The sequence below is a fragment of the Anabas testudineus genome, chromosome 19 (assembly GCF_900324465.2).
Source record: "Anabas testudineus chromosome 19, fAnaTes1.2, whole genome shotgun sequence".
NCBI lineage: Eukaryota > Metazoa > Chordata > Actinopteri > Anabantiformes > Anabantidae > Anabas > Anabas testudineus.
Window position 1 is genome coordinate 3,817,662 of NC_046628.1, and position 26,519 is coordinate 3,844,180.

The 26,519-nt window shown below is 41.7% G+C and overlaps 1 protein-coding gene across 1 annotated transcript; it reads left to right on the top strand.

The window, feature by feature from the left end:
* Window positions 1–254: 254 nt before the first annotated feature.
* On the top strand, window positions 255–25,980 carry pkd1b (polycystic kidney disease 1b). The gene is made up of 44 exons (XM_026351840.1): window positions 255–303; window positions 716–896; window positions 997–1,205; window positions 1,288–1,406; window positions 2,317–2,464; window positions 2,556–2,821; window positions 2,936–3,700; window positions 4,482–4,613; window positions 4,753–4,928; window positions 5,184–5,320; window positions 5,698–9,377; window positions 9,496–9,648; window positions 9,868–10,008; window positions 10,239–10,521; window positions 10,771–10,873; window positions 11,007–11,135; window positions 11,331–11,481; window positions 11,659–11,796; window positions 12,334–12,478; window positions 12,561–13,268; window positions 15,153–15,306; window positions 15,393–15,648; window positions 15,787–15,982; window positions 17,695–17,862; window positions 17,981–18,121; window positions 18,338–18,548; window positions 18,708–18,831; window positions 19,151–19,294; window positions 19,422–19,693; window positions 19,787–19,848; window positions 19,982–20,096; window positions 20,184–20,238; window positions 20,269–20,377; window positions 20,754–20,956; window positions 21,032–21,229; window positions 21,314–21,468; window positions 22,719–22,919; window positions 23,207–23,381; window positions 23,466–23,648; window positions 23,866–23,970; window positions 24,070–24,204; window positions 24,283–24,485; window positions 24,745–24,856; window positions 24,970–25,980. Exons 1-44 carry the CDS (start codon window positions 255–257, stop codon window positions 25,867–25,869), a joined length of 12,390 nt encoding a protein of 4,129 aa, XP_026207625.1. The 3' UTR covers window positions 25,870–25,980.
* The last annotated feature ends 539 nt before the right edge of the window (window positions 25,981–26,519 follow it).

Below are 26,519 nucleotides of genomic sequence, written 5' to 3' on the forward strand. Positions count from 1 at the left end.
GTGTCTGCAGGAGGAGGGGAGAGGGTGTTACTGAAGGAAGGGAGGTGGATTGAAGATGCACGAATGAAAAGTAGACAAAATGTTTAACTTGTACAAGGACACAGAGGATGAGGGGAAGAGCTTGTGGCACTGACAAGAAAAAGATGAGCATCTGTGGGTTTGATGCAGCGATCGGGTCGTGTACTTATTCCTCAGATGCTCCTGTTGTGATCAGTCACCTATTCTGAGGAGAATATGGTTTGCTCTGCAACACGATGGACGCACTCTGGATTCTTTGTGCGCTGCTGATTCTTGCAGCTGGAGGTGAGAAGATTTGTTTTATACTGAATAATTAAAAAATGGAAACGTGATGTTTTTCTTACACATTTCAGCTTAGAGAAAAGAAATCAAACAGGACACTCTACATGATTTAACAAATCACTGCAGTATATTTATACATAATATGTCCTTTTTTTAATTCATCTTAACAGGCTATTTTTTTCTTCTGTTGGCCCTTTTAAGCATCTTCTGCTCAATTATTGAAAACTGACACTGAATCAATTTTCACAGGTGAAAAACACAACAACATTATGATTCTGCTCATATCACAAAGTTGCAGTTAGGCTAATTTATACTGATGCTGATGTGATTACTGATATTGATTGTTATATGCAGCTTTGGTTGGGGAATGACTCCTCCAGGATGCTGTCAGCTCACTGTGATCGTTTCTCTCCAGAGAACATTCCCTGTCCAGAAGGTGCCCGGATCCACCTGTCCAGCCTGCGATGTTACTGGCTTTCTGAGACGACATCTTCATGGTCTGAGGCCCAGGATTCCTGCAGAGAGACACATGGGGGAGATCTGGCAACTGCCAACAGCCTGGAGCTGCAAAACTTCATGCACTACTCTTTTCCAGTGTGAGACCCAAGAACAGCAGTCTTTAATATTTTCATACTAATATATATATATATGTTATATTGACTTGTAAACACTTTTCCCATTTGTTTCTGCATTTAGGGAAACCACTGTGTGGGTATGGCTGAAGGGATCGAAGGAAGTAGAGTCTGATCGGGCTGGGATTGTGGAGCCATCAAGTCCTGTTTGGTGGACTGGACTCAGTGAAAGTGCTGGGGGGTGTTCTCAGATGGCTTTAGGGACACTGGCACAGTGGAGGAGAGCACAATGTGCTGCACAGCATCGCTTCCTCTGTGAGAAAGAGCTCACTGGTAAGATTTCCTGTTTCACTGCAGCGTAGTTACGTGAATATGTTAAACATGCAGTGATTTTGGTTGATTCCTCCTCTTGCAGATGTTTTACCACCTGTAGACAGTTACCTGACTGGACTGGTAGTAATGAGCGGGGTGTATGCTCAGAGTCACATCCCCCCCCTCCTCAGTGTCCCACACACTGGACAGGACCCAGTGGAGGTGAGTCAAATCCTGCAAGAGGATTTTTGAACAAAATCAGGTTGTTGCTTTGTTGGTAATTAAGCTTTTTAAAATAAAAAGTAGGAAAATCCTACTTACTTCACATATTCAAATCAAAAAACTAGAATGAACTGCTAGTGTTAAATAGTTAGCAAAGCCATAAACAATGGGTCTAAAGATACAGAATTACAAGCTAAATGAAAGGAAACTGATCAAAGCACAGCAGGTAACTTTGGTGAAGTTGAAATAGCTCAAACTAATAGATATGCAGTTCACATAGTAATTAGAATTCAATAAATGGATAAAAGTAATAGCTTGAGCAATTTAGCAACTGGCTAACTGCTAAAGCTACTGGATAAAGCGCAGCATGGCTGTGATGCGGTTGAAGATGTCACAGCCGTGCTGATATTCAATACAACACTGTGGTATTGCTTTTATTCATTTGTTCTTGAAACACACTTTATTAGTTGACAGTTAAGTGACCACAGATTAAGATTTTTTGTGTTTGTCTGTTTGTTTGTTTAATCAGTTATTCTGCTCCGCCAACACAAATAGTCCTTCAACTTCAGTGTTGCTAAGCAACATGTTAGCGTTAGCTTACTTTACGTTAGAGAGCACGCTAGCTGTTAGCCGTGTGTCGGTATACAGGAATCTATCGACAGATGCTGCCAGGTACCGACTGACAGTGTAATCAAAAGTTATTACATATACTTGTACTCTTGTCCGCCTCTTGTCTATTTACTTGGTTGGACCGTACTGTTGTATAATCACTAGTAAAATAGATGGAGTTGTTTGTTTTCCTACTTACAGGAACGCTCATTCACTTAAACATATGTTTTCACTGTGTATTCCCTGTTAATCTTTCGTGCTTTGTACTGATGTGTTTATTTTATGTTTTTAACACCCACAGTTGCAGTTGTTCCCTGGCTTGTGGTTCAGTCATGCAGGTCAGTTGGTTACAGTGGAGCTGGTGGTCAGTCCTAACCCACTGCCCTCTCTGGCCCGTGTTCAGATCCTCCGACCCTACTGTGACCCCAACCTCCACCTGGTACCTCCAGGTACTGCACATAATTACTATATTATTACTACATATTACTTTGTGCATTGCTCTATAAAATTCTAATTAATTATCTCCTTTTTGATCACCAGGTTGCAGCTCTCTACATAATCCATTTAGCTGTTGTTCAGCAGTACCACTGTGTAACACTACAGGGGGCTGCAGCATTGGCCAGTATTGGTGCCATTTGTTGGATGCCTGTGTGCCCACCACCAGTCCCTGCAGCCCCTATGACCCTGCAGCAGGGGTCCGGGGCTTTGCTTTACCTCCCAGGTACCCCGAGATACCGCCTTTCTACCACATGGTGGCAGACCTGCCCATGAGAATAAACCCTAGCTCTGAACTAAAAACTATGAGTGTGAGTTTGTTGCACCCTGTCACCCTTTTCTGTAGTCATTATTCTGTCACACTATGCAAGTTGTGCAAGTTATAGTACTTATAGTCAGAATAATACAGTTTCCTTCTGCAATAGCTTATTCTTCCAGATCAAGGAGTCATGGTGTACCCTGATGATATTGTGGCCATACAACACACTCGTAACTCTGGAACCTTCCTACATTGCCTCAAGAGTGCATCCTCTATAATCTCCCCATGGAGTCAAAGTTACCTGTCCCTTAGAGGGGCAGAGTGGAAAGGCTGGTGGAATAGTGGTCATATTTCACTGGCCCAAGAAGGCCAATGGGTTGATGGGGTGGTGTGCGATCTAAGGATGCTCTATGTGGACAATCTTCACAGAGGTACTGACCTTGAAGATATATTTGGCTTCACCCATACAATGGCAACCACAGCTCCTGATGTTGGACCCCTGACTACAGACCCTACCTTAAGTCTGAGAACTAACTTTGAACTGAATGTCATCCATCCCCTGCCAGATGAAAAGAACCAGATTCATGTCCTAATCAATGTCCCAACAGTCATCGTGATAAAGGTCCTGTCTGGAGAGAAGGCCAAAAGCTCATGGTCAGCCCCAGTTCTAAGGACTGGAGTTCCCTTTCTTCCATCTTGCCCTGAAGAGGTGCCGCAGCCCTGGCCTGGATGTAAGGGACAGTTCCATGAAGCTTGGTTCTCCTCTGTGACTCTTTTGTTGACCTCAGTGGGGGTTCAGACAATGAACATCAGTGCAATGGATGCAATGAGCTCAGAGAGTGTGAGTGTGAAAGTTTGTGGCTATGAGGCAGTGTCAGGGCTTAGTGTTGACCCACATGGCCCTCTGAGGATGCTTGTAGACATGTCACAGGTGAGAATGCAAAAGTGTAACAATTGCATTGTGCATATTTGACTAAATATTTGTATCAGGAATGCTAGTGGCATGGCTAAAGAGATGGAAATGTCGGCCAGTTCCTCCTCCTTTTAGCCTCAAATATCTCGATAGCTATTCAACAGGTTCATATTACGTTTTACACATATATTCATGGTCCCTAGCAGATGAATCCTAATGGTTTGTTGGTGGTTTCCTGACATTTCATCTAATACCTCCAGCAAGGAGAAATGTATAATTTATCATGTAGAATATATATATATATTGTAAATGCATTAACACAGATTCCAGTACAGAGATTTATGGTAAATTAGTTTGTGGATTCTCTGCCTATAGCTGTAGTGGTACACAGTTAAAACTTGCTTTTTCTTGTCTTGAGAAATTTGACTGAATTACTGTGAGATTGGGTACAAACATTCATGATCCACACAGGGTAATTAATTACTCCCATATGTTTCTTCACATTTAAATACCTACAAAACTGACATTATCATCAGCTTTGGTTGCATAGTAATGTTCTGAAGAAAGATGGTGAACATAGTAAATACCAGAATATTGCCATTGCCATTCTAGTACGGTGAATGGTGATGTTACTTTTTAGTAAGTGCTCATATCTTTAGACTTGCTAGTTTCGTTGTAGTAGTCCCATTGACATTTTTTCAATGAATCTGGACATGGAAAACTTCATTTGTGAAAGGGCACTCAAGTTTTATGACATATTCTCTAACATTGATATCTTTGTTGTGTTTCCATACTGTAGTCATTCACAGCCAAAGTGGAAAGTGGTTCATCAGTAAAACTCACATGGGTCATTGACAACCTGGATAAGTTTGCATATGAAGGGGAAACTTACAGTGTACTGTTCAAGAAACCAGCTGAGTATAAGCTCACGGTAAGAAACATTACAATATTGTCTTTATCATTTAAGACAGTGATGCAATACATGTTTTATACTCAAATTCAATGTTCCTTTGTTACTGGGTTTACATTATGTTTGATTGTTATTCCACAATCTTTAAACCTTCTGCTAGGTAACAGCATCTAACCCTGTGAGCTCCCAGAGTCAGGAAATCCTCCTAACTGCTGATGAAATGATCCCACTGTCTCAGCCAGAATTCCTGTTTGTCAAGGAGGTCATAGCAATAAATGTTAAACACCTCTACCACCTCAGGGTCAAAGTAGATATATCCTTGCCTGTCACCTTCAGGTAAAAACCTGCATTTTTTCTTAGAAATTACTCCCCAGAAAAGACTTCAGTTAAACTTGCAGTACATTGGAAATGTTGCCCATGAAAACATACATGTTCTCAGCTGTGCTGACATAGCTGCTATGGGGTTTTCTAATGAAGTAGATAAAGTTGCATTAGCCAACACAAATATTTGCTTGTAATGGGGACTCTTTTTACCCGATGAGTTTTGTTTGGTTATTCTAAAATTTAATTTGGTGTACTCCTGTCCTATAGGTGGGATTTTGGGGATGGCTGTGGCAAGATAATCCACACCCACTCAGCTCCATATCAGACCATGGCAGGACTTATGGAGAGAAAAATTAAACACGTGTATGTCCATGACTCAGTGAATTATACTTATTCCATTCCAGGTAAATAAACACACTAACTACTAAACAATCAAATCATAAAAAGAAAATTCTGCATTTTCACTTCACTGTGTCAAGGGTTCCAGCATCTTTCAGTATTTGAAAGAGCCTACAACTTCACTGCTCTTATCATTTTTAATCAAATAACATCTGATAAACCCAATGTCAACTACCCCAAAGAAAAGTGTCAGCAACTAGCTGGTTAACATAGTGCAGCATTTAAGTATCACATATTCTCAAGAAGGAAATGGTTAAGCCCTAAGCATATGTTTTTTTTTTTTTTAAATATGTGTGGGGGTGGCTGGTGGTACCAAGATTGTGGTAGACATTCTGCTATGTATTGTACTTACCAAAGTAAGTTTTATTTCTGTTCAATACAGATAACTACACACTTTATGTCCAAGTTGCAAACCAGTTTGACAACATTGAGACAACTGTGAAGATGAACGTCCGGCCTCAGTTAAGTCACATCCATATTTCATCCTCGCCTCTTGTTCCCCTTGTTAAACAGACTCTTTATCTGGAAGCTTCTACAGAGCCCTCTACATATTCTGTCGTCTACACTTGGGACTTTGGTGATGGTTCCAGATCTGTCCAAGGAATCAACCATAGAGTTAGCCACATCTTTGGATATGCTGGGGTTTATAATGTCACAGTTTGTGCAAACAACACTCTTACCGCCCTGACCACCTGGCTCATGGTAGAAGTTATGGAGAAGATCTCTAGATTAACCATAAGCTATAATGGACCCAGTGAATTAGGGTCTGTTACAGAGCTCAGAGCTGAAGTTGCCACTGGTAACAGTCTCATCTGGAATTTTGATTTTGGTGATGGGTCTCTGCAGGAAAACCACACAGATGGTTCAGTCTCCCACATCTATAATTGTCCAGGGAACTACACAGTAGATGTAACTGTCTCAAATTATGTCAGCAAGGTTCATGAGTCTATCAAAGTAGAGGTTTATAGATTGGCTGTTAGTGGAGTTCTCCCAACTGAATGTGTCATAAATGGAGAAGACATAGCGCTTATTGCTCTGGTGAATGGCAACATATCCAATCTGATGTTCCACTGGCAATTTGGAGATGGATCACCTTTGGCTGTAGTGACTGGACAGTCTTCAGCTATGCATTCATTTTCAAGGCATGGGATTTTTAATGTTAGTCTGACCGTGTTTAGTTCTGTTACATCTGTATCATTTAATACAAGTATCTGCATTGAAGCATCAATAACCAACATGGTAGTCAAGTCATCCCAGGAAGTAGCAGCAGTAGGAGAAGAGGTATGCTTCAGTGTGTTAGTTTCTCCTCAACAGATGAGAGGTTACCAATTTAAATGGTTCAGCAACAGCCTTAGTGGTGTTGTCATGACTGAAAACATGCAGAAGTGTTTTGTCTTTAAAGATGAAGGTGTTAAAGAGGTATTGATAATGGCAAGTAATACAGTCAGCAACAAAACAGCCGAAGCTAGTATTACTGTTCAAAAACCTGTGAGTAAGCTGTCTGTGATGTATGGTAGCCAAAGTGATGCACTGACAGTCAATACATTAGTGTCATTTTGGGTTGCTAGTTGCACTGGAAGTAATGTGTCCATGCTATGGGACTATGGAGATGGCTCTCCATTGGAGAAGAAATATAATGTTTCACATGTCTTTACCTCGACGGGTCAATTCACAGTCAAGGCTACAGCATTTAACACAGTTAGCCAGGAATCTGTTACCCTCACAGTGAACATTGTACCTCCCATTTCAGACCTTACACTCCACATCAACCAGTCGTATGCTGTAGTGGGAGAAGAAGCTGTTATAATAGCAGTAAGCAGTGCTATCAGTAGCACCAACTACTACTGGACAGTGGACAATATAATTTTAAAGGAACCGGGGACCTATGAGTTTAGATTTGTTTTTCCCAAACCAGGAGTGTTTCAGGTGAGAGTTATAGCACAGAACTTGGTGAGTAGAAAGGAGGCAGCAATCTTAATTGAGGTGTTTGAAAGAACAGAGGGTCTCCAAATTGAATGTCCCAACATAACAGACATGAAATATGTACCAACCCAAGAGGAACTCCGATTTATTGCTTCCATTACCAAAGGGTCAAATGTCACTTATCACTGGCTTGCCATACAAAGCACAATAAACCAACAAATTACTGGAGATGGAGCCCTTTTTCATCTGTTTACCAAAAAACCTGGCAAGATTTCAGTTGAGCTAAAAGCCTTTAATAAGTTAGGTGAAGCTACCAGTGTTGTTTCTTTAACAGCAGTAGAGCGTGTAACAGGTGCATACATAACATTACATTTCATGCAATCAAACACTGTTGCATTAGGGAAATTAGTGAATATCTCTGTATCTGTGGTTACTGGGTCAGACCTAGAATACCTTTGGTATGTGGATTCTGATCCATCACCCCTGCAAACACAAGCACCCTTTCTTCTCCACACATTTATGAGTTTGGGGAATTGTCTTGTAAGGGTTTCTGTACAGAATGTCCTCAGTCAGAGTAATGACACCAAACTATTTGTTATCCAGGAGGAGGTTCAAGACGTAGACTTTCTAATTGAAGGAAAGACACATCCATTTTATGTCAACTCCAGTGCTGTCATTCCCCTCTGTGGGATTATTCGTAAGGGTAGTGGCCTTTATTGGAACTGGAAAGTTAGAGGTCCCAAAATCAACGTTTTGGAAGCTACTAATCAGACCTTTTTCTACAATTTTCCACATGCTGGAACCTATCAGGTATTTTTGAATGTCTCCAATGGGATAAATTGGCAGGTGGCTTCACACAGGGTAATTGTACAGGACAGAATTGAAGGTCTACGTGTGAACATTAGCAAATCTTCTCTCTGTGATAAAGAAAAAGTTACTTTATGTCCAACTATTACCATGGGGAGCAACATAAGTTTTGTTGTAACGTTTAGAAACAATGACTGGATTCATAGTCAAAACACTATGGAGGGAAAATGCACCACATTAATCCTTCCAGTTGGGAGCAATCTAGTTACAGTCAAAGCTTGGAATCAAGTTAGTAGTTCAGAGGTGTCTACCAACATACTGGTAATCGAGCACATTGATGGTTTGCGGCTTGTAAACTGTTGTTCTGTTGCTCTAGAAGCACTAAAAATGATTCATTTCAAGGCAGAAGTTCAGAATGGCTCTCCAGTTAACTACACTTGGAGATTTTACATGGTGGGGTCAGAACCTATATGGTCCACAGGCCAAGACGTTTTCTTTACTCCAGCAGAGCGTGGATCCTTGTCTCTTAGCGTGGTAGCCAGCAATGGAGTCTGCTCCCACATGCTAAATGAGACTATTCCAGTTGAGTGGCCTGTAAAGAAGATCAATCTTGTGTGTTATTCAGAAAGAATCTTTGTTGGACATGCTGTCAGGTTTTCTGCAACAGTGAATGGAGGAAGCAACCGCAGATACCTCTGGGACTTTGGAGATTCTACTGAAGTATTTGTGACAGAATTAAGTACAGTCAATCATACTTATTTTAGTCCTGGGAAATACAGGGTTATGATCAAAGTCGTCAACAGTGTCAGCCACGTGTCCAAACAGTTACACATAAATGTGGAGGAACTCCAGTGTTCCAGCCCTCAGGCCTCCTTGACTCTGGGCCAGAATACTATTCTCAGGTCTAGACCAAGTATCTTTGAAGCAAGCATTAACATTAACTGCTCTGCTTACAAGACCATGTACCTATGGGAGATTTTCAGAGAGTCAAACTGTACCAGTGGCAACCTACATCTTTTTGGGAACAGAGTCATTCTTAGTGGTAAGGTGGATACAACTTCACCATTGCTCTTAATCCCGAAAAATACTCTAAATGTTGGAGAGTATTGCCTGGTATTTACTATTTCACTTCACGGAACTCCTTTATTTGTCCAAGAAAAGACAAACATTACAGTCATCCACTCGCCACTGATAGCTATCATCAAAGGAGGTTCACAAAGGCTGTGGTCTAACCACAGTGACCTCATCCTGGATGGATCTGAGTCCCAAGACCCTGATGTAGAGCCAGGAGTAAAGGATTCACTTCAGTATCACTGGACCTTCTTGACAGTGGTAAAGGCCTCTTGAGATTAAAGGAACCGTAGTGTAGTGAAAGTCAATTAATTAAATGTGTCAAAGAATAGAAACCTAATTTTGAAATAACCCAACATCTGTGTGTTTTTATTTGCAGAACTCCACAGAGTCTCATTTTCTAAAGCAGGGAACTGAGAGTAACAGCAGCACAATGACTATACTTAGCACTCAGCTGGATGCAGGCACAGTGTACATTTTCACTCTCACTGTACACAAGAGAGGCAGGACACCTGTGTCTGTCAACCAGACTGTGAGTATTTAGTGACATCTTACCCCATTCTCACAAAGACTTGTTCACAACTCTAGTATTGATTTATATTGTGTTGTTTGAGAAGAGACATACCCAAGTACAAAAATAGGTACAAATGCTTTAAACATAAAGAATTTGAGTACATTCCCTTTCACCACTGCAATTTATTCCCTTAGTTGTGGTGCTCACACATACCTCTGCCTGTCTCTTTTTTTTTAGGTCACTGTCAGCGAAGCTCCTGTGCTTCCTGTGACTGTGGAGTGTGTATCCCATTCTAGCCTCTCTTCTCCTCACCACATCAGTTACACCAAACCCGTCACCTTTGCTGGACGATGTGCGCAATGTGATAACCAGGCTCAAGTAAATATTCTGACAACTTAGCTTCAACTTAGATGAATATTAATTTTGAAGTAAACTTGCCATGTATTCCTGTGAAGAAGTGTGGGCAAGGAGGTGAGGAAGTGGGCAAGGTGAAAATCATAGCATAAGGCAGAACATTTGTAAGAAACATGACACATTTATATGTTCAGATAATTCATTTGTTATTATAGATTTTAATCTATATATGTTATTTACAAATATTTTAACAGTTTAAATGGAAAGCTGAAAGCCAGACTGGCATGATCCTTGATCTTGATGAGGTCACCACCTCTACAGGAAGATATTCCCCTAATTTGGTGGTGCATTCAGGTGTCCTCCAACCAGGACTGAGTTATACCTTCATCCTCAACGTATCCCTGCCAGGTACAGGGCAGTGGGGCACAGCGAGCCTATCTGTACTACCTAACAGTCCACCACATGGAGGCCTGTGTGATCTGAGTCCAGAGTCAGACATATTTCTGCTGGAGACAGTGGTCACATACAACTGCTCAGGTAACACTGTGGCATTTACAAAGGTCTCCCCAAATCCAGTTTGTATCAAGAACTTTGCCAGTTTAAATAGAGGAAAAGAAACTATTCTGCTAATTCTTTTACCTGACAGTCAGAAGAGTAAAAGATTTAGTAACAGTTTGGCTCTTTAATAAATGTAATGAATTCACATTGCTCAGATTTTCAGATACAGGTGATTATGTGTTACTGGAACTGCCTGTGCCTTCCTAACATCCATTCTTCTTTTGGCAGGATGGCAGGATGATGAAAGCGAGGCTTCTCAGCTAATATATAGCTTGCAGGTGGCACCATGCCAGACCATTAGTACTTTGTGTCCCATGCTCATTCTATACAGGTGAAGACAAGCCTCGACTAACAGCTACTAGTAGACAATGGAAATGCAAACCTGACCTTAATGGTTGAAAGAAAATTATGATTTTTATTATGCAAAGTCATTGGGATTGCTTTATTCTCTTTGCTTTTCCTAGGGGCATTCAATCAACATTTAGCAGCCTGGTTCCATCAGGAAGTCAAAGGCAAGGCAATGGCATATCAGTCATCACTGTAACATTGCTGGTAGAAGATCATCTTGGGGAAAAGGTCACAGCTCTGAACAGGTTGGGTTTGTAGGCAGCTGGAGCAAAATAAACATCACTTTCTCTTTGCTATTATATATACTGGTTAAACACTTACCACCTGTTACCCCACCACTGTACTAACTTCTTCAGTTATAGGCCAGGAAAATCATTGGACTTGTCTCTGTCTTTGTCACATTATAATAAGCTCACTTTGTTTGTGTTCTCCTTTTACAGAACGTTGACAGTTAAAAACCCTGCAAGAGATGAAGTTGCCAGTAACTGGCTCAGACGCAAGACTCAGACAGAACTGTGGGCTTTAGTCCAGCATGGCAACCCTCGGGAGATCGTCCCTTATTCCATTGCCCTCACTAGCCACCTCAATCAGGTAGTGTCAGTATCATATCAGTATCATATTTTCTTTCCCAAAGCAAGTGGTAATACTTAAAGCTGATTGTGATTAACTGTTTTCCATAACAGAATAACTGAAGATTAAGTGAAAGTGTCAAAAGGTTTACATTTGCTCAGATTAATTAACTTTTGGGTTTTACCAACCTGTCCACAGATGCAGTCTACACAAAGTGTCAGGGAGCTCATGGACAGGAGGAAAATCAGAGAAAATGTGACTCAAGCCCTGGCATCTCTCCCCATGTCCTCCATGCTGGATGTCGATCAGATTAGTTCAGCTTTGGCTCAATCCACTGTAAAGAATCACCACCATTTTTTTCTTTTTTCAGTTCATCTTCATATCATAATAATATAATATCATTGATCTTCAGCTGGTAGAGTAACTCAAATATTTGAGAATCATTCCAAATTCTGGGAAAGAGAGTGAGATGTAAAGCTCATACTGTTTGTCAGTAAAACATGTCAGTGTGCAGGCAGCTACGTAAGCACAGAGACTGGAATCCATGAGCCTGGCTCACCATTTAAATTATTTAAAAATCCCTTTATAAAACTGGACTTTGAACAAATCACATTTTATTGAATTCACCAGGCCACAGCTGTTACTAGAAGCATTATTTTGTACACTTTTTGCAAAGTGTAGATATAATAGAATATACGTTTAGAAGTGCAGATAGATTGACATTGCAACTGTTGGAGCCAGGCTAGTTCTGTGCAGTTTTCAGTGTTTGTGCAATGCTAAGCTAACCATGCTCACGCTGTACATGCAGTCAAAAACAAAACAAAACAAAAAGAAGCTTGAAATATCTTCCTTTCTGTTTTTTTCTTATCATAGGCTGTTCCTAGTGAGTTAGTGTGTGAGAACTGCCAGAAGCAAATCCTGAAAGCTGTGGGGAAGATGATTCATTTAATGGAGGAACAGATGATTCCTCATGCTTTGTCAGCTGTTCACACAGGAAGGAACATCTTTAACATCTTAGGTGATGGGCAATCACAGTTTTCTGCATGTAGTAGTGCTGATTGTGAAAAAGTTAGATAATTAATTATTCTTTGTCCTTACAGGTAGCACCCTGGCTGCTGTGTCAGAAGCAGTCAGTGCTTCCAATGCTCAGTCAGCCTACTGGAGCTCTTTGGAGTCAGCTTCCACAGTCGCCGTGTCAGCACTGAGCCACACTGGAGCCTTAATTCGCTCTCTGATGCGTTCACGTCTTCATGGGGAGGCTCCGCTTTTGCTTACCAACCCTTATGTCAGTACATTTGGTTACAAAGGGGCCCCCTCTGACCTCCTGTGTGCTCACCGGTCAAACCAGCCCAGGCAAAATCAAACCTTCTCTCAAACAACCAGACCTGACAGATCAGAGAATTCTCATTTCTGTCTGTTTCACATTCCAAGCTCTCTAACTGCTCGGCTGAACAGTCAGAGGTCTGAGGTCGTCCAGGTATTGTTTGGTATTGATGGAGCACTTGAGTCCTTCCCTTTGCTGTCTGCAGCTGATCCTCCAATTTCTACTAGTTTGGTGGCAATGGAGCTCACCACACCGCAAGGTCAGCCCATACCCATTGAAGATCTGGAGCCTGAGCAAGCCATACGGGTCACCCTGCCCAACAGGTACCCTGTGGGACAGGAGAATAGAGGTGAAGCTATGACTAGGACATGCTCTACTGTGACAGTCCCCACTGAGGGACAGTTGAGCTTCATGGTACAGGCTCTGGATGACCTGGATGAAAATGCAGGTTTATACCTTTCCTTCAACTTCAGCCTGGCTCCAGGTAAAGTGGATTACTTTTTCTTTCCTTTATTCCTGTTTTCTCCAGAAGCCTGTTCCACATCTTCAGGCTTTACTCAAAAATTCTATTGTCATAAAGCTGGCTCAAATTTAATTGATCACCAGATAACCTATGTTACACAGCTTATTTGTACAGAGGATCTGATAAAAACAGCACAACCACTGAAGAACAGCTCTTAATGTATCACTCAAATCTCAATAGCAACAAAGCAGTTTAGAACATATGACAATGACAGTAATTACTTTTAATATCCTCTGTCTTCTCTGATCTGAAAACAGTCTAGCATCTAGTTGTGTGATAACATTTTTTAAAAAGAGTCACGAATATAGGAACATCCTGTGTTATTTCAGAAACAAATCAAATGTTGGTCATCAGTGACTTGAAGAGTTACTGTGATTTGAACTATACAACGTGACGGACCAGTATGAAGTGGATAACATTGCAGAGCTTCAATTAGACGGGTGGTCCCCCAACCTCTGTTCCTATTTTTCCTTCAAAATGAACCAAACGTGGAAAAGCAAGTAGTTAAGAAATAGGAGGTTTTAAATAGACCCTGACAGACCAATATGGACTAAGCTCAGGTTTACTAGGCTTCCTTAGATGGAATAGTCTGGACCTGCTCCACACCTTCAGAGGTGAACGAGTTGAGTCTCCAGACTCAGACGCACACTGGGGACGACAAGTGCAGTCGGCGTGCAAAAGCTGGGCCTTGGGAAAGCTGTGCTCAACTGGTTTGTTCCCCCCTCCTCTGTGGCTGTGTGGTGTAGGACCCCAGCTGGACTCATTCCATCTTCGTAACCAACTACACTTAAAAACACTGTTGAAAGCAGTGACTCCTTTTGCTTTAAACATCTTATCAAGATGAATGGAGTGCTGGCATCAGTATGTTTTGTCAGTAATTCTGGAGCTATGTTCAGATCAGTTAGATACTGTACTACAGACGTATTTGAACTAGTACTAACTAACCTGACTAGTCTTTCCACAATCTCTCCACTGAAATGACAATAAGTATTTATTACCTGTTTAAATACTGAAACATTCTGTATGGCAGTGCCACAAACTTTCTGAAACACATCCAATGTCGTCTTAAAAATCTACATAATCTTTAGCGATTTAAAGAAAAATACATTTCATAGCTGCAGTCAAGAGCATTTTCCCAGTAACAACAATATTTACAATTGATCAATAAATGGTCAAAGTATTGTTGAAACACTGTGATATTGGAAGTGAATATTCCATATGAACAGTTACACAACAGTTAGCTTCAACTCAGCAGTTTGATTAAACAAGAGACAAGTGATGAATGTTGATATGGAGTTTAACAGCACAGGGACATTAACCTGTATGTATCTACTGCTTTATATGTGTTCTAATCACTGCTATTTACACTCACTAACTTTCAGCCGTGTTACTAATCTTTCCACAGTCTCTCAACTGAAATGATATGAAGAATTTATTGGCTGATGTGGATGTGGGCATCAACTTTCCTCCATTTAGTTGTCAGAGTAAAATTTATGTCACTGTTGTATTGTGTCTAACATTTTTGTCAGCAGATTTTGATTTTTTTTCTATTAATTTGCTTTTATTTATTATGCAGCTACTGTCTGTTTTCTTGGTATAACCTTGTACCTTATCTGCATTTACTAATACAACAAAATCAAGTGTGAAATTGTTATGGTTTGATTTGTCAGTTCTTCCAATATTTGGTGGGAATAGATAACTTTGTCTCATTTTACCTTTGTCTTCGATGTTGTTTCATGCTTACTACTGTGTGTTTTCATTTGTTACGACTTCTTTTAGCTTTCACAGTGTTAACATCAGATAAGGTTGTTCTTAGCTAAGATCAGATGCTTTATGCATTTCTAGGAGGTACTCCAGTGAAATTTGGACATGTCAAGATAGAAGTGAGCTCTACGGTGCCAGGGTCTAATGCATCCCAGGACTCCCTAGTGAGAGAATGGCCTCTCACTCTTTGCACCCCAACCCTCTCCACAGAGAAGACCATCTTTCTCTCTCCACTGTGAGTCACAGCTCTTCACTTATTGTTCATTAATACAGGAAACATGTACTTTTTGTCTATTAATTTATTTATTTGTCTCATAATAGTTTGAACAGGACACACAAGCCTCTGTTCGTCAACCTGACCTTGGCAGTGGCTGATGATGGTCCTGTTCGCGTGGCCCTGTGCGTGTTCAGCTCTGTGTGTCAGTACTACAATGTGATGGAGCAGCGTTGGAGCACGGAGGGTTTGCAGCCACTGGAGGGCAGCACACTCCACACAGCCCACTGTCTCACCCAGCACCTAACCATGTTTGGAGCCAGTTTGTTTGTTCATCCTGGGGCCATTGTTCCATTGCCACCAGTGTGTTCATACTATTTTTTTATGCATTTCTATTTGAAATGACTGTAACATCTGCAAATGCTTGATCACTGAATGAATTCAATCCCCATCTTATAATGCAAAGTCGTTCTTCTTCTCCTTCTGTATATGTCTCTGCAGTCAGGTGGTCCTGTACGTAACGTGGTGGTAGGGATTGTGTGTGCTGTCCTGGTTCTGATTCACCTGCTGGTGGGGCTCATTGCACATAAACTGGACCACTTGGACAGCCTGAGACTGAGCCAGGTCCCTTTGTGTGGCCGACCGGGGATGTACCACTACAGAGTGCTAGTCAAGACTGGCTGGAAGCGTAGGGCAGGTCAGGCCAGGGACAATGAAGATGTTGAAATAAGATGTGAACACAAAATACGAGTAGTAATATTTACAGTGCCAAAAAAAGATGTGATTCTTTTGGGATTTCATGTTATCTGCATTAATTTGTCATAAAATGTGATCTGATCTTCATTTAAGTCAAGAGTATTAATGAATATGACGTGACTAAAATAATTACATAGAAAAAGAAATTCTGATCTTTTTGTGTCTTTATTGAGAACAATCAATTCCTGTAGCTATGAATCAGACCTGAACACCGTTCAGGAGGAATTTCAATTTGTCGTTCCAACGCACCTCTATTGGGTTGACATCTGGGCTCTGACTTGGCCACTCCAGAAGGTGGCTTTTGATGAAGCCGTTCTGTTGTTGGGGTGGCTGTGGATCAATAGGTATAGCAGTTGACTGCCAATTGCAGGATTGGTGGTTCGATTCCCGGCTGCCACGTCACATGCCAAAGTGTCCTTGGGTAAGATACTGAACCCTTAGTTGCCCCCGGTGAGTCAGGTCAGTGCCATCAGTGTGTGAATGGGTGAATGAGAACACAATGAGAATGAGAACACGAATGAGACGCAGTGTAAAGCGCTTTGAGTACCAGCTAGGTAGAAAAGCGCTATACAAGTGCAGAAATTTACCATTTGTTCTGGTGTTTTACGTCATACAGAGTTTTTCCTGAAGATCTTTTTTTGACACACACATAGTTCAATATGGTTTCATCAGTCCACAAAACATTTTGACAATACTGCTGTGGAATGTCAGTGTGCTCTTTGGCAAACTTCAGGCGTGCAGCAACGTTTCTTTATAGTAAGCAGCGGCTTCCTTTGTGGTGTCCTGCCATAAACACCCTGCTTGTTCAATGTTTTACTTACTGTAGACTCATGAACACAGATGTAAGCCAGTTCCAATGATGCCTTTAATTCTTAGCTGTCACTCGGTGTTCCTTCTTTACCTCATTAATGAGTGATTTTGACTGGCTGTCCACTTCTTGGTAGAGTAACCACAGTCCTAAAGTGTCTCCATTTTTAGATTGTTTACCCTTTAACTGTAGACTGGTGAATTTCCGGTCTCTGTCAGTTGTAGTATCTCTAATCCACACCCTCAAAATATGTTTTTTCTTACTTCTTACTAACACCTGACTCCAATCAGCTTTTTTGAGGTCATTATTCAAAGGGTTCATATACTTTACATACAGAGCCCAGGCTTCAGCCCAATACAGATGCTATAGAACGACCTTAAGAGAGCTGCACACGAGATGTCCAAAGACATGACAGACATGACAATGACAGAGCTAAAACAGTTCTGCCTGGAAGTTATAATTCCTCCTAAACAATGTGCAGCTCTGATCCACAGCTAAAGGAAGCGCCTGGTTGTGGTTATTTCGGCAAAGGGGGGTCAACCAGTAATTAATTCAAAGTTTTCAGTTACTGTACTTTTTCTACTAGCACTATGAGGTTTTTATGGTTGTTTATGGTTGATGAAAGATAATAATGTTTTTCGTGGTATTATTTTAGTCACGTCATATTTGTTAATGCTCTTGACTTAGATGAATATCAGATCACATTTTATAAAATGTCAATACAGAAACCATGAAATTCTTAAAGGTTCACATACTTTATACTTTCGCGCCACTGTATGTTTGAATTCATGAAACACCAGACTGTGTATGATGGAATTGATTAATGGTGCAGTGTGACCCACCAGGCACTACTGCACATGTTGGCATCAGTCTTCACGGTGTGAACAAGAGTGGCTCTCGCCATCTGCAGAGGGATGGAGCTTTTCAGCGTGGCAGCCTGGACCAGTTTCACCTGGAAACTGACGACAACCTGGGAGAAGTTTGGAAAATTCGCATTTGGCATGACAACACGGGTACATCCAATTACAAAAATATATTACTTTAATGGTTATTTGGTGTTGTAGAGCTTAAACCTACCTCCTCACTCGTATGTGTATGTGCAGCTTCAGTCTTTATTTTATACTTTTTCAGGTCTTGATCCGTCCTGGTACGTTCAGCATGTGGTTGTATGGGATACCCAGACAGACCACATGTTCTTCTTCCTGCTGGATGACTGGCTCTCAGTGGAGAATCACAGAAATGGCACTGTGGAGAAGGAGGTTCTAGCCTCATGTAAGCTTTTACATATTTATATATTGTCATTGTCATCATCATATTATACTGTTTAGAATTTATTTAAAAAGCAGCCTAAAAAACTTGTAATTCCACATGAAAAACATGCAAATGTGCTTTTCCGTCATGTACATCCACTTTTTGTTTACAAGAACATCATCATGTGTCATGTATCTCTTTTGCAATGCTTTCCTCCATTCTGTTTATGCTCCTTAGGTCCCGAGGAGCTTTTTGAGTTTAGGAGGGTCCTCACCTCTCAGCTGATGTTCGGGATAATGGAACACCACATGTGGCTGTCGCTGTGGGAGCGCCCGTCACACAGCCGTTTCACCAGGGGTCAGAGGGTTACCTGCAGTGCTATCATCTTGCATCTTTACCTGGCACTAGGGGCACTTTGGTATGGGGCTGTGGGCACCAAGGGGCACAGGTAATCATAGAGGCAGGTAATGAATAATGTAGAAAATGTTACAGTCTTATACTATTAGTCAGTTTTTAAATACATAGCTCAGAATTGAACACGCATTGCAGCCTGTCAGCAGTTTTTGCAGAGCTGACTGGGTAAACATTTGTTTCCCTTTTGCTCAAGTGGTCCTGTGTCAGCACAACTGCTGGTTAACATGGAGACGGTTGCCGTGGGGATGACTCTTGCTTTGCTGGTGTTTCCTCTCCAGTGTTTTCTCTGCTTCCTGTTTAGAAAAGCTCTCAGCCAGGTAACTCAACATAAATCCATTATACATTTCACTGCTGTTAGACAATCTGACATGAATCTGTGTAAAATTATGATATATTAATTTTAATAGATGCATACAGTGGGGGGATTGTTCTTATCTGTTCTTACATGTACCTTCAGTCTTTAGCTAAATAGAGGTCATTACAGTGAATTGTTGGACAAACGTTAAAGCTTTGTCAAACAGTCTTATCTCATACAGACCATATAATGTAAGTGAGTGTTTCCCCACTGAATGTACACACACGCAATGCTCATGCAACAGATTTGTGTTTATGCCCAGATATCTGTGTATAACCTAGATAACTGTGGACATGTCAGTTCCTCCCTCTCCTGTTTGTCACTCTGTGGAGATGGATGTCTACCTTGGCCAATCAGAGCTCTCTGGCCCCTCATTCCTGTCTCTGTCAGACTCCTCCGGGCCTGTCCGGGACACTTCCACATCTGTGAGTGCACACACACCTGCGTACGCAAACACAAGCAAATAGTTGTTATTGTGCTCTTTTTTTTGTCTTCAAATCATATACTTACTGCATATATAACATATTTAAGTGTTCTTGTGATTGTCCCTAGTTGCTGGAGAGCAAAGGGCTTGACTCCAGTATCCTGGACTTCTGGGCTGCTTCTGGCTTGGTACCTCAGACACACGGAGCAAGTGAAGACAAGGGTGCAGAAACATGGTCATCCTGTGGTAGCCTCTTCAATCTACCTCTAAGCTCATGCCCCACCAAAATAACCACAGCCCATGACCTTGGCAAAGCTTCACCTGTCCTGGGTTCTTCCCGCCCACTGAGGAGGAAAAAGGCCCTGATGGAGCTGTGCCCTGTCTCACTTTCCTCCCCTGACACACCCTCTACTCTTTTCCCTTCACCTTGCCAAAATTACCTTTCAAAAGATTCTACTAACTCCCCTGCTGCACCAGGCCAGAACCTCCTCACCATGAATGCAAACCTGGTCCAAGCACACAAGCACAATTTGACAACGTTTCTGACTCTGTCTGGTGAGATACTGTTGAAAATAAGCGAATCAGCGATTCAACATTTACAGTATTGTTTTTATTATTATTGTAAAAATCTAAATGTCTTTACTAGTAATTGCCTGATTGTGCATTTACTCTGTATCCTTGGTGCCAGAGGAAGATCTGCTGATGTCTATAGCAGCAGCAGCAGAGGACCCAGTGGATTTGACCAAAAGCAACTCAGACAGTGGCTGGGACTCCCCTAGAACCACGTCCTCACTCTCTACCACGTACGCTTCTGGCATGAATCTTGCAAACGCCATTTCATACAGTGTTGCACAGAGCATTCTATGTTACTGTGATTTTGTCCTTTTTAGCTGGAGCAACTCTTGCAGCAGCTGGACAGATCAGAGTGAGGATCGGTTCCTGCATGTTGCAGATGTCCACAAGCCGGATCCACAGTCTACACTCTACAAGTGTGCATCTGTACTGTCTGTGAACTCAGTGGCCAGCACCTTCCTGCCAAGTCCTTCACCCGACTTCACACGCTCCTCTTCCACTACACGCATAGGTACTAGACCATTAATGCCCAACCACAGTCCCACAGCCCATCACATTAACTTCCCCATTTATTTTGAGCTGTTTCTCTGCTTTCTTGATAAATAGCTTTCACAACCAGGAACTTGTTAAAGTACAGCTCACTCAGTATTTTTGTATTATCATCGTTATTATTAGTCAATTTCAAATCAGAAATAATTTTTCTACTGTTGTTTCAACTTCACAAACAACCCACTGCCCCCTGACAACTGTATAACCTGGAACACAATTATCCAGAATGTTTCCCACTGTACTCAAATTGTGATACCCAAATAATATGTTTTATTTACATCTGGTGATGTTGTGTGACTACTGTTTGAGAAATGTGTTATTTAATTCCTCCACCCTAGGCGTTGCTCGAGGTCCACCCAGCTGGCTGCTTCCTCCCTGGGCACTGTGTGTTATTTACTCCCTGGTGGCTGTGCTGTTGGGAGCCTGCCTGGCTGTGATCGGACTCTACGGCAGCTCCTTCTCCAGAACGGTAGTCCTCATGTGGCTGGTATCGGCTCTCTGTGCCTTCCTAACTTCTGCACTACTGCTGGAGCCTCTCAAGGTGAGTTCAGACGTGTCTTCTAATGGACTCTGTTTTCAGATTCCTTTGGTCTGCATCTCCATCTTCTATACTTAGGTGTGCTCACAAGCCTTGATCTACACAACACTGTGGAGGCCTGTAGATCCAGAGGTGGAAGAACAGCTGGCTCAGGAGACCACAGTGGTGAGGGCATTTGGAGAACACTGCAAGAAGGTTCGACCGCTGTGTGGCTATGGGCTGCTGCAGGCTAAAGAGGAGGCCCGCAAAGTCCACGCTCTGAGATCACTCATGAGGGTGAGAAAAAAACAAACTCTAAAATGAAGAGCCCATTTGTTTCCACAAGCATCACATTTTTGTACATGTTCCTATTTTCTACAGCACTGTGTCTGCCAGCTGTTATTTTTGTTGCTTGTGCTGATGGTGAACTACCAGGACAGTGTGGAGCAGAGCCAGGGCAGGCTGCTGCACTCTGCTGTCAGACACTGCCTTCATACAGCACTCCTGGGGGTCCCTAACCTCACCTCACTCAGAGAGTAAGAGCTCCGTTCTGTCAAAACACTACATTACACCAAACACAGCTATACACACACACACACACACACGCACACACACACACACACACACATGCACAAACCCTGAGCAAACACACTAGACATGTTGGTTGTGATGACATGTTTTGACAAAGATGGTCTTTGTCAGATGTGCATATGATTTTCAATGGGCAGCATCAGTTGCAGTGCAGATCATGTTACTGTATTAAGAGAGCATTTGAGGCATGAGGAAGCAAAGCTGTCAGAAATTCTCTCCGTCATCTCCATAGTAATGAAGTTAATTCTGCACATAATTAAATCTTTCACCTTTATTGTTCTGTTTTTTATTGTAAAGCACTTTGTGATGTTTAGTGCACACATGTAAAAACACCTTTATTTATATTTAAGTAAAGTAAATATTAAAATATATAAATACAGTGGCAAGCAAAACTATGTGAACCTATTCATGGTTTTGTGCATTGATTTGTTTTAAGATGTGATGTTCAGTGATCTTAAGAAAAAGTCAAGAGTATTAAGAAGTATAATGTGAATAAAATAATAACACAAAAAATTCTGATCTTTCAAGTCTTTATTCAGAACAACCATAAAACCTAACAGTGCTAGTGGAAAAAGTATGTGAACCCTGTGTGTAGATAAAGATCAGATCATATCTTATGACAAATCAATGCAGAAAACCATGAAATTCCAAAAGGTTCCCATACTTTTTCTTGCCACTGTATATAATAGGCTAATTAGAAGACAACTTGTAGACACACTGAAAAATTCTAATACAGAGTGCCTTTGAGCATATGGTCATCATCACACTTACTGTTCCCAGATGTGACATCATCAAAACCAACAATACAGTATCTCTCTCAGCCACAAGCCCTGGATGAATACACACTACTTTTAGCTAATTTGTTGGGGCCTGTTTTCAGCTGTGGATTATAAAACATTTGCTGCATAAAATAATAAACTACAGTGTCTGATTTAACTGTAATAAAGGAAAATGCCATCAAGTGAGTATGGCTTAGTGATGTGGTTTGATAAATAGGGTTGAAAAGTTTGGAGTCAGAACGGAGTAGAAATCCTTGTTTTCCATGAAAGCATACTTGTTGTCAGCTGTGTTTAGATAATTGGACAAAAGAGTTTTCTAAAAGATATGTACATATATTACTTATATATTTTAAAGGCAACAATCTTTAAACAGTAGTGTACAGTCACAAACCTGTTCTCATTCTCTCTACATCCAGCTGGTCTGATGCAGAACGGTGGATCAACCACACCTTGGTGCACAATCTGCACCAAAACCCTTCATTGCGTCTCGTTGGTTTGCCGCAGCTGCGGTACACTCACACTCTCGGCCCCATGGCAAGTGTCGTTCTGGGAAACAGCAGCGTAATGACACGCCGGCTTCTCGCTGACCTGCGAATGGTCGACTGGAGCACGAAGATGTAAGTGGATTTGTCTCAGGAACATGCTGAGTGCGCATTCATTAACACTTTTATTTTCCAGTGGTTCAGCTGTTGATTCCTCTGAGAGCCACAGCCACATTACTAAATGTAATGAGCTATGTCACACCATTATAACTTTCCAAAACAAAGTATCTTTTCTTCTGAATCAAACGTTTGGATAATTTAGAATGAATTTTTATAATGACATTCATACAAAGTAAAACTCATCAAGACTACACATATAACACAATCAATGACTTAATGCTTTCTAATTGGGTGTCTTTCAGGTTTAAAACGGTCTCTATTGATTTTACACACTACCACAGAGAGTCTGGTTTATTTGTGTGTGTATCCGTACAATTAGTATGGGCTCTCACGCAAACACTCACTCCCTCCCTCTCCATCTATCCCCTCCTCATCCCTTCATCTTTCTCCTGGCTGGACCTTCAGACGGTGCTTATGGTAACGCTTCATAGTACATTTTCAAATTAAAATCAAAAAAATGAAGAGTGTTACAACAATAATTAAAATTAGTTTTTACTGCAGGTTCTTCTCTTTATATCTGCACTCATCATCTTGTTTGGAGAGCTGCGATCCATGGCTACTGAGCGTGCTCACTATCTGCGTCAATGCAGACACTGGCTCCAGCTCCTCCTGGCGTTGTTGTCGCTGGCAACAGCTATCCTGCAGCTCTCCTTCCTGTCACTTGCTTCTTCATGTGTTTCCAAGGTACATAACGGAAAAAGGGTTTTTCTGCCACATAAGTGTAAACTGAGCAGGTCCTTTGTTGTGTGTTAGCCTAAGTGGCTCCTGTTGTGACAAATGCTCTCTCTGGACTTAAAGTTAGAATAATGTTGTAGTAATTAAAGGTGACTATCAAAGTGAGAATGACTATTCTAGTTAAAATGTGATGATCCTAAAATAATCTTTCTGTACCTTTCTGTAGCTTCGGTCACAACCAGACAACTTCGTCAGCTTCCACGGCGCTGCCCTTATGGCACAGAGGTCTTCTCAGTGCGCAGCCGTCCTGCTAACTGTGCTTGTTCTGAAGGTAAATCACAGCTCTGGTTCATGATTATGTAACAACAGTGGTCCACAGCCTTACCGCCTCTAATGAATGTCTACTCGTTTGCGTTGCGCTGTGTTCCAGCTGCTGAAAACCTTAAGGTTTGTGCGGAGGTGGGTGGTGATAGGCAGAGTGTTGCAGAGAGCCTGGAGGGAGCTGTGGGCTCTGTCTGTTCTTCTGCTGCTGCTGCTGCTACTTTACACTCACCTTGGAAACATGGTACACAAAGAAACATTCAGCTAAATTAAATGGTTATAGAGTAGAGATGTATTTGATATATGTCTGTCTTTGTTCCAGCTCTTTTCCCATTCAGTGGAAGGTTTCCTGTCTGCACATGAGGCCAGTGTCTCCGCATTGACCATCCTGCGGGGCCGAATCGCTCTCCATAGATTATGCAAGATGCACCCAGTCCTGGGCCCTCTCTATGGACTACTAATGGTTGGAGCAGGTTTCTGGCTCTTAGCCAGACTCTGTGGCGCTGTTCTCATTCAAAAATACAGGTACACCATTAAAAAAAAAGTTTTAGCATTTGCTGATTGAATTGAATGTCTAAAAAACTGATAGATATTTTAAACAAAACCACGGATGTAAAGCTCTGGGTGGCATTAGACAACAATCCAGGGTGCTGCTAACATTCATGTGCATTCCAATATGAAAATATGCAGATTAGTGATATTGTAATCCATCAAACAGTTGTGTAGATGTATAATAATATTGTATTAAGTCGATTTCATTGCTAACTGTTGCTGTGTTCCAAAGGGAAGAGCGTGCTGAGCTGTACCATCCAAACATTGAACCTCAGGACTATGAGATGGTGGAGTTTTTCATTAAGAGACTTAAGCTGTGGATGGGACTCACCAAGGCTAAAGAGGTGAGTAGCATATTATAAATAAAGAGTACACTGAGTATTGGACTGTTCTCAGATCATCTCCTGTTGTCGATTCCACACATGCATTGTTTTTTTGTTTGTTTGTTTTTTTTCAGTTCAGACACAGAGTGACATTCGAAGGCATGGATATCCCTCCTTCCAGATCCTCCCGGGCATCCCATCTTTCCACCATCTCATCCACCCTTCCCTCCTCCCGCTCCCCTTCCCTGTCCTCCTCACTTTCATCCCCTCGTTCCCTGTGGTCAGCTCTCTCTGACTCAGAAAACTCGTCTGTGTCAGAGCCCGGATTTGATGTCCAGCCTCACTTGGACCGCCTGGTGCCCCGTGTCACTGCACTGCTGTCTCATTTTGATCGGGTCACCAAGATAACCGAGGACGTCCACAACCTGGAAGTGAAGCTAGAGGAGGCTCAGGCCAGAAGAAGGAAGTTGCAGATCAGTCACAAGGAGAAAGGTGTGGAGAGACTCACAGAGTCAGAAAATCCAAAGGAACACGAAGGAGAAGGAAGGGCGACAGGAGAAGTTAGACACAGGAAGATGGGTGTTTTTTACCCCAGGCCACGGTTTTCCCTCCCATCCTTTTCATGTAATACCCCCACTCTCCACTCTTCTGCTGCATCGATCTGCATCTTCCTCCGGACACAGAACTCCTACTCTGAGTCTGATTCAGTCTTGCCTCAAGTATCTAGCAGCAGCCCCAGTTCTGAAGCAACCAAATCTGAATCGGGAATCTGTGGTTTACAATCTGCTGGATCTCTCGCAATTGGACAGTTTCCCAGGAGGAGAGCTTGGCATTCTGGGAGCTCCCATTCAGCCGACGCAGCTCGAAGAGCCTTTCTGTTCCCAGGAGGAGCTGTTCCATGTGGAGAAGAACATTTAACACTGACAAATACCAGACCCAGGAGTGAAGAGGGGGTAAAAAGGCGTATCAGTGATGGAGTCCCAGTGAAGAGGAAGGCCTGGATCTCTGAAGGACCAGAGACTGAGCAAGGCTAACCATGTGTTTAGATCCTATTCAAAACATCTCTCCCCTAATCCTCTAGCAGAAAAACTGCAAGTCAAAGCAGTAATAAAATGTTCTATGTTTAATTTGCAATCACTATTTTACAAAAGGAGGTCCCTCGACACTGATCAAACAAGGCTTTGATCTCTTTATCAGAATATGAGTTCTTTCAAAATAAATTCCTTTTCTTGCTAAGTAGCGTTTAGTCCTCTCCTTTGTTGCAAACTCACATTGATGAACCAAAAGTTACTTATTTGTTTCATTTTCACTGTTATTTGTTTTGCACATTTGTGATCACACAAGTATTCTTCACAATATCATATACCTGTGAATGCTAACATACTTTTGCATATAAATAAAGACAAGTGACCATGTGGTCTGACAGTGGAGGCATGTTTCATATCTTTTTTATTTTTTTATAGAACAGTACCGTGTGTACTTGTGCATTTTTATCACTGTGTTTGCTTTAAATGATAACATAGGCCTATGATATCTGTATCACACTGGTTTATATTATTTTCTATATAAAGGAAACCGCTTAGTAGATGAGAAATGTGATAATGCCCTAAGACAACACTGTTATCGCTCAGACCAACATACTAAGGTGACTGAATGTGCAAAGTTCGAGTTCACTGCGTGTGGA